This window comes from Lactuca saligna, chromosome 8 (genome assembly GCF_052625555.1).
Source record: "Lactuca saligna cultivar CGN05327 chromosome 8, ASM5262555v1, whole genome shotgun sequence".
Lineage (NCBI taxonomy): Eukaryota > Viridiplantae > Streptophyta > Magnoliopsida > Asterales > Asteraceae > Lactuca > Lactuca saligna.
The window spans coordinates 88,699,978-88,707,871 of NC_136424.1; the positions used below are offsets into that span (position 1 = coordinate 88,699,978).

The 7,894-nt window shown below is 35.5% G+C and overlaps 2 protein-coding genes across 3 annotated transcripts; one reads left to right on the forward strand and one right to left on the reverse strand.

Annotated features, from left to right (window-relative positions):
* The first annotated feature begins 408 nt into the window (after nucleotides 1-408).
* LOC145008425 (F-box/LRR-repeat protein At1g67190-like) lies at nucleotides 409-2,648 on the forward strand. 2 transcript variants are annotated; one of them, XM_078967045.1, is made up of 2 exons: nucleotides 409-711; nucleotides 1,181-2,648. In XM_078967045.1, the coding sequence occupies exon 2, from the start codon at nucleotides 1,225-1,227 to the stop codon at nucleotides 2,482-2,484; it is 1,260 nt and encodes a 419-aa protein (XP_078823171.1). In that variant the 5' UTR covers nucleotides 409-711; nucleotides 1,181-1,224; the 3' UTR covers nucleotides 2,485-2,648. The 2 variants fall into 2 exon arrangements, with proteins under 2 accessions (XP_078823171.1, XP_078823172.1); XM_078967046.1 differs by having other exon boundaries at nucleotides 708-821.
* Nucleotides 2,649-3,763: 1,115 nt separating this feature from the next.
* On the reverse strand, nucleotides 3,764-6,328 carry LOC145008426 (mitogen-activated protein kinase 1-like). The gene is made up of 6 exons (XM_078967047.1): nucleotides 5,992-6,328; nucleotides 5,734-5,863; nucleotides 5,141-5,278; nucleotides 4,626-4,958; nucleotides 4,371-4,554; nucleotides 3,764-4,294 (listed from the first exon to the last, which is right to left on the reverse strand). The coding sequence occupies exons 1-6, from the start codon at nucleotides 6,147-6,149 to the stop codon at nucleotides 4,125-4,127; spliced, it is 1,113 nt and encodes a 370-aa protein (XP_078823173.1). The 5' UTR covers nucleotides 6,150-6,328; the 3' UTR covers nucleotides 3,764-4,124.
* Nucleotides 6,329-7,894: the final 1,566 nt, after the last annotated feature.

Below are 7,894 nucleotides of genomic sequence, written 5' to 3' on the forward strand. Positions count from 1 at the left end.
GTATTTATTAGAAAAGAGTTTATATATGTAATGTATTCAATACATTAAAGTCTCATTAATTTTAATAATTTAATTTTTTTCTCATTTTTCTTATAAATACAAATTTTTCAAATTGTTAAAATTTTATATTTAATTTATTTTAATTAAACCCAAGTAATACATGGGTTTCACGATATTTTGAAAGTTTTGAAATTTTGCATTTATATATATAAAATCCTCCTTATTTAAAACTTTAAAATCATAATTAAATTTACATGACACATATAAATTAATAAAAGAATAAAAACATGTTAATCTGTTTCATTAAAAAGATGAGTTATTTATTTATTTATTTATTTTTGTTTGTTTGAAGATATTTCCAAGAAAAACAAGAATGCTCCATAAAATGATTGGTTAAGCCCCTCAGATATATGAATGAGAAGGTATTAAGTGCAAGATCTGTCACGTGCAACCCATTCGCACACGCACCAGAGCGGATGTACCTACAAACCACCACCACCATCACCAACACGCACGGAGAGACAACCTTTGGCTTGCGTCTTACCCTCGCTCACACAAATTAGATTCCATCCCTACATCTTCTACACTAAACCCTCGATCCATCAACTCCCCTCCTATTTCTTCACTGATTCAACTCTATCACCCACTTCATTTCTTCGTCAATCTTCCCTGGGTTTTCTTAGAGATTCTTCGTGATTACCCTCCCTCCTGGTATGTTTGACTTTCCCTGATCTGATTTGTGAAAAGAGACTTGATGAGCGTGTAATCTTTGATCAATTTGTAGCTTAAATCATTCGATTGACGCAGGAAGATGCCCTTAGGTTTGTTCAGTATGCTTAAATCTATGTCGGATCTTCGTTGATTTGCACGCGAAAGTGATTGATCCTTTTAGTTGGTTGAATTAGGGCATTAGATTTTACAACTTCTCAAAAAATTGTACTGTGTTCTCTCTCTATTTTTATTGGATTGGTGTGGTTACTGTGTATACAGTTTTCTCAAATCTAGATTTCCTTTTGTTTTTGGGGATTGCGATATGTTCTCTGTTTGGAATTTGCAAGCCTTTTATGTACAAACAGTTACTCAATTTCTGTTCATTTAGGGTTTTTTATGGATGTGAGGATTTGAAAACTGATTGTTTAAGTACGGGGCTAGATGATGATTTGGTGATCCTGTTTTGCAGGGTTTCACCGACGAGATCAGATTTGATTGATTGATTGATCGAAGATGGAGCATCTTCCGGTGGAAGTCATCGGCAACATCCTCTCTCGTCTAGGCGCTGCTCGTGACGTCGTAATCGCCTCCGCCACTTGCCGGAAGTGGCGCGAAGCCTGGCGCATCCACCTTCACACACTCTCCTTCAACTCAAACGACTGGCCTGTTTATCACGAACTCACAACAAGCAGACTCGAAATCCTCATCACTCAAACAATCTTCCAAACCACCGGCCTCCAATCTCTCTCAATCATCATGGACGACGTCGACGAGTTCTCTGCCGCCCCTGTCATCGCCTGGCTCATGTACACTCGAGAATCCTTGCGTCAGCTACATTATAACGTAAGAACATCACCCACCATCAACATCATAGAAAAATGCGGTCGTCAAAAACTCGAAATCTTAAATCTATCTCACAACACCATAACCGGAGTCGAACCAAGTTATCAACGATTCCCTTGCTTAAAATCTCTCTCCTTAAGTCACATCTCCATTTCTGCTCTCGATCTAAGTTACCTCCTCACCGCCTGCCCTAAAATCGAGATTCTGACACTTCTAAGCCTCGACATCGCCATGTCAGATGCCCAAACATCAATGGAATTGAACTCTCCATCTCTAAAAGATCTATCCGCAGAAGCCATAAGTCTGGAAAAGTTCATTCTGGAAGCAGATAATCTCGAGAAATTACAACTCAAAGATTGCACCTTGGAAGTTTTCGAACTCATTGGCAAAGGTACGTTAAAACTTCTTAAAATCGATGATGTGAGTGTGATTCATCTGGATATCGGTGAGAACACGGAAAATCTTGAAGTGGTGGACGTTAGTAATTTCACAATCATGTGGACCAAGTTTCATCATATGATCTCGAAAGCTTCAAAGTTAAGAGGGCTTCGGCTATGGGGAGTTGTGTTTGACGATGAAGATGAAGTGGTGGACATGGAGACGATTTCCGTTTGTTTTCCTCAATTGACGCATTTATCGTTGTGTTATGATTTGAAAGAGGGGTCCCTTCAGTACAGTTTGCAGAGATGCTTTGAGTTGAAAAATGTGATAATGTTGGAATTGGGGTGGACGGTGATTACTGATTTGTTTTCGCAGTGGGTGGGTGGGCTTTTGGAGAGGTGCCCCAATCTCAAGAAGTTGATTATTAATGGAGTTGTGTCAGAGGCTAAAAGCCATGAAGAATGTCAGGTTTTGGCTAATTTTACCACATCCATCGTTGGTTTAATGCGGAGGTATTTGCATGTTGATGTTCAGTTTGAATATGAATAACGGTTGGATTTGTTTTTGTGTAAATTGAAGTCTCTCATTCTATTTCGTCTCCAGAAGCAGGTAAATGATATTTTGTTGGGTTTCAACTTCCGAATTTATTGATTTACACCTAATGTAGATTTTGTGGTATTAGTTATAATTTAAACATCTCATTATATTTTCTCTTTTGGATGTCAACTTGTGTCGAAAAGCAAAAGATTTAAATCCACAACTCAACTGCATTACAGTCTTGTTGTATTGCAAAATATTTTTCAACTGAATAAGCTCTTTGCTAGCTTTAGTGATGGCCATGTATATTGCTTATGTGGTTGAAAGATGAATGCTTGGTAGTTGGTTTCAGTCTAGAAACAAATCAGACTCAACAACTCTAAACATGTGTTCATTTAAATGAGAGTTGAACAAGAGGTTAAACCTCGTGCTCGACTTTGGTGTTGTTTATATTTGATTTAATAGACTTAAAGTGAGTTTTTGGGGTCTATGAAGGAATGTAGACGACGATCTCAGTCACCATGTAAACTTAAGGTTAATGTTGTATAAACCCGAATATTGGCCAACAAAGTTGACACATGAAAGTTATGCTATAATGGAAATGTGGTGTTGTAACTAGGGTTAGACCTGGACTGGGAAATGAATAACCAAGAACCGAAAATGCATAAAAAAATATAGGACCGAGATAAGTGCCTTCATCTAACTCCCCTCTTATTACCCCATATATCATATGCCATTTTGGAAAAAAAAAATAAAAAAAATCAGAGTCATTGATAGACTTAATCTTCCGTATGTTTCTTTCAACTTAATGTAGAAAGAACGCATTAACGCATAATGTCAAAAAGAGGATGTACTCATATAAGACCAAGACCAAGACCAAGACCGTAACCTAAATCCTCTTTGACACTCATATAAAGCCTATTCAAATAGTTAATATTCGAAGCAGTTTTATTTTGAAAAAAAAAAAAAAAAAGTATATCATTATTGTAATATTATAGTTTTTCATGTTAATTTGTGGAGAAAATGTGTTCTAGGCACAAAACAAAACATGAAGAACAATACCCGATTTTTTTATGCTGTTTGTAAATTTTAAGAGGGCCCAAAAATCTATTATTACATATTTGTTTATACTAGTAATAACCCACGCATGCATAACAAGTAACAAGTACTAAAATTAAGCAAAAAGACAAAAATGTTGATGGTAAATGTGAAAATGACCCACCCGTTTTTATCTCAAATCCCCAAATTTGTGGAAGTAAATGTAAAATTTAAAGACGAACAAGTGGTGTAATTCTCATAAAAAGAAAATACATAAATAGATCTTAAGTAATCAACTATAGATTGCATTACACCATATCCTAAATCCTACTTTAACAACTCATCAACACAACCCATAAGGTATCAGAAAGGAGTCTGAAAACCAAACCCCTTCCATCAACCAAGAAGCAATAAAACAATTTCAAATTTAAAAAACAACACTCATGACTCATCAGCCACTAGATTCATCTGCAAATTGGTTTACATCAATAATACATACTACAACACATTTGCAGTTTCCAGTTTTGGAGCATGGAGATGGAGACATCTTTTTTCATACCAGATTTATTTTATCATATATTGTAGATTGCTTAATTCCATTCCATTCCATTCATTTAAGCAAACCCCGGATTGTGTGCTAATGCCTCCTCATATATCAAGTTCTTAATCTGCTCTTCTCCCAGAACTTGTTGCTCAAACTCAAATGAAAAAGGATTCGTACAAATTGGCTCATCGGCTACATCATGTAGTCTAGCAAGGTAAGGGTGTTCTAATGCATCCTCAACTGCTCAAAACATGAATTCTGGTTACCTTTTTTTTTCTTCAAAAAAAAAAATGAAAAGGTTGAGATATGGTGTTACCTGTGATTCGTTTAGTTGGATCCAAAGTCAACATTTTGTCAACCAAATCAATAGCCAATGGATGAACGTGTGGGAACATCTTCAGCAATGATTGGCGTGGATGTTGAGGGAGTTGAGCAAGATACCTTTTTGCATCTTCATTACGAATAAACCGAAGATCAGATTCAGTTGGGGTACCTAAAAGCTAAATTGTACAAATTTGGAATTAGATGTTTAATTAGAACATACGGAAATCAAGAAATGAATATAACATACCTCTGTTAATATGCGCATTTGATGAACAGTATCTTTACCAGGAAACAAAGGCTTTTTGTTCATGAGCTCCATGAAGATGCAACCAACTGACCAGACATCAATGGCTGCTGTGTAGTCTGAAGAGTTAAGCAGGAGCTCAGGGGCCCGATACCATCTTGTCACAACATATTCGGTCATAAAATCGTTTTCAGCACTTGTTCGTGCAAGCCCAAAATCACAAATTTTTAAATCACAATTTGCATTCAGTAGCAAATTACTTGGCTTCAGGTCTCTATGAATCACATTCGCAGAGTGAATATACTTCAACCCTCGTAGGAGCTGATACAAGAAGTACTACAGGATACAACAAGATTGGTTACAAGTTACAACACTGTGTTTGTGTTTCGCGTGCATTGAAATGTCAGAAAACTTGCAAAGTTTGTTCAGTCAAAGTCAAGTCAAATAGACCCATCGGTCAAAGTCTAGTCTAGTCTACTCCTGCACAGTGTAATAGATGCAGCCTAAAAGTTGAATACCTGACAATGCTCTTCTGATAAGTTCTGATTGGATCGAATGATTTGGTGAAGGTCAGTATCCATAAGCTCAGTGGTGATGTAGACATCGCTGAACTCTCTCCTTAGAGGTGGTGGGATTATATCTTTTATAGCAATTATCTGAATGATGTTTCAAATCACAATCAAAAGCATACTATATATGTACAGCTTTAACAAAAAGAGATTATTCCTTTCCAATTTAAGTAAGTGCACAGATATGTTGAACTCTAGTTGATTTCTACTGTGAGCTCAGATCAAAAATTGTCCAAACGACTATATAAAGCAATGAAAGTATCGTATCAACGTATCCCACCAAATTCATGCTCAAGCTTGAAGCAAGAGACATGATTTTTTACAAATAATCTAATTGGATTAGAAGCAAATTTTCGTAAGTAATTTAGGGTTCTTAGATTTATTATATGTATAGGTTACAGCTAATTGATCTGAAAGCAGCGTTGAGGATTTAGTGATTCACTGTTAATAAGTTCATCATATGATTTAGATGCTAGTGATCAAGTAGAGCTTAGAAGTTGTACGATTCTACATGGAATTGATTGTAGTGAAGCACAACTCACATTTTCATGATCCAAATGTCGAAGAAGCTTGATCTCGCGAAGCGTCCGCTTAGCATCCATGTAATTATCAAAAGCATTTGCAATCTTCTTCACAGCAACCATCTCGTTCGTCTCAGAGTTCAACATCGAGCTGATTAAAATCGGAAACACACAGTAACTCAAATTAGTCTGATTACAAATCAACAATCATAGTAGCAAAAAGAAAAAGTCAACGGCCTCAAAATCTCATCGGAAAAAGTGAATCAAACATAGACATACCAGACGATTCCATAAGCACCTCGGCCAATAGGCATGATTGGAGGACGATACTTGTTAGTGATCTCAAATTCATTACCGAATATGTTATAGCGGATGAACTGGCCTCCGTGAGTCGACACTGCAGGAAACTCAGTGTACCCTCCGCTAGCGTCTGCCATTACTTTACACAGTGACCGACTTCCGATTGCAGCCTATGCAAATGCAGAGAGAGAGAGAGAGAGAGAGAGAGAGAGAGAGAGAGAGAGTTAATGTCGGGTTATTATAAAAGCAAGTGGCGAGATTGGGCTGCGGGTGGGGGTAGAGATGGAGGGGAAAATCAAGGAAGAAGATGCCAAAAAGGCAAAAAAAACAAAGCGAATACGCGTTGGAAATGGAATTGCAATTGTTTTATCTAAATTTTCTAGTTATTTAATTCCAACACTCATCTTAAAACAATTTTTAAATGAATATAATTTTATTAAATTCTAATTCATATTTATATTCGTTTATTAATAATCAATTACAACAATCATGTGAAAGAATAAAGAGAAATTCGATTAGTTTAAATATTCTTATTAATGTATATGGTAAACAAGAAGATCATGTGGGATATTGAGCATTTGGGATAAAAATCTTTTCAATGTCACTAGGTTATCAAAAGCAGACGCTTGTTAGGCGTGTCAAACCTAACAAATAATAGAGGTATAAGAGACTCCAAATACACTGTTTTAATGCACTAAAAAGTAGTACAAAACAAGCAGGTTCAAACCACGGAGACGCAGAATAAAATTTTACACCTCTTTGCACAAGGTACTTTGGTCACAAAGGGGGTTTTGTTTGCAAAAGTAAAGTAATAAAATAATAATCCATTTTAAAATGCATGCACAAGATGAAATAAACTTGTAAACAATTTGATTGAATGGTTCTAGTTCCAATTCTCAATGTTGTTGTTCAACTTGATTATGACTTGATGTAATTCATGATTGTTATTCTAAGTTAGTACTGAAAGATATTAATACGCTCTAATACTTCTCGCTAGTCAAATTATCTAACCAAAACACGCTCTTTGACTAGACCTAACTTTACTAATTCAACCTAAACACGCTATTAGATTGTATTGAAAAACCGCATTAAGCTTTGTACAAGCTTCCCAACAATGTTCATTTCTTCTCATACGCTCGAAAGTGTGAAAACATGTGATATATGTTTTACAATAAGAAAACTTATTGTTTGTTAGCAATTATTAACTTCATAGAACGATTAGGTGCCCTAAAAGTTAATTAACTACACAAAAATTCAATTCATGAAAGTAGCCAATCAAACACAAATCAAATTCAAGGATTCTAGTTTAAGCAAAAACATAATCATTAGAATAGAATTACAAATCAAACATCAAATCATATGCTTCAAGTCAAGCAATCAACATGTTTTGAACAAAGAACTAGAAATTAGGGTTTCTTACCCGCACATGGCTAAGAACAAATCAATCAAAGAGAAAGATAGAATTAGAAATGTTTAATGCTTACAAAAATGAAATCAAAAGTGTTTGCAATGATTAGGTCTTCTCAAAATCTCCAAGAAATCTCCTAAAGTTTCCCAAGATCACCAGAAGTTCTCAAAAAACCGTCTCTGGATGACATGGTTGTTGGATTAATGTCTAAGTCCATAACTATAATTGGTAAGACTTGACCCGACCCGGCATGGTCCATTTGGGTTGCATGGCATCATGCACTTGGATAGACTATAATGAGAGAAATAAGACACTTATGGTTATTAATATATTATAAGTTCTAGTATATTAATAATAAGAATAATAAGATTATTTAATTAGTATTGATCAAGAATTAATCTAGGATTAATTAAGTGATCAAAAGAAGACTAATTAAATATATGGGTTGATTGTGTAAATCATCCATACTAGTAT

Excerpts from the sequence above, each read along its gene's own strand:
- LOC145008425 (XM_078967045.1), top strand. The coding sequence starts at position 1,225 with ATGGAGCATCTTCCGGTGGAAGTCATCGGCAACATCCTCTCTCGTCTA.
- LOC145008426 (XM_078967047.1), bottom strand. The coding sequence starts at position 6,149 with ATGGCAGACGCTAGCGGAGGGTACACTGAGTTTCCTGCAGTGTCGACT. Across the intron at positions 5,864-5,991 it reads GGTGCTTATGGAATCGTCTG|CTCGATGTTGAACTCTGAGA; the intron begins GTATGTCTATGT and ends GATTTTAATCAG. Across the intron at positions 4,295-4,370 it reads TCCAACTAAACGAATCACAG|TTGAGGATGCATTAGAACAC; the intron begins GTAACACCATAT and ends TGTTTTGAGCAG.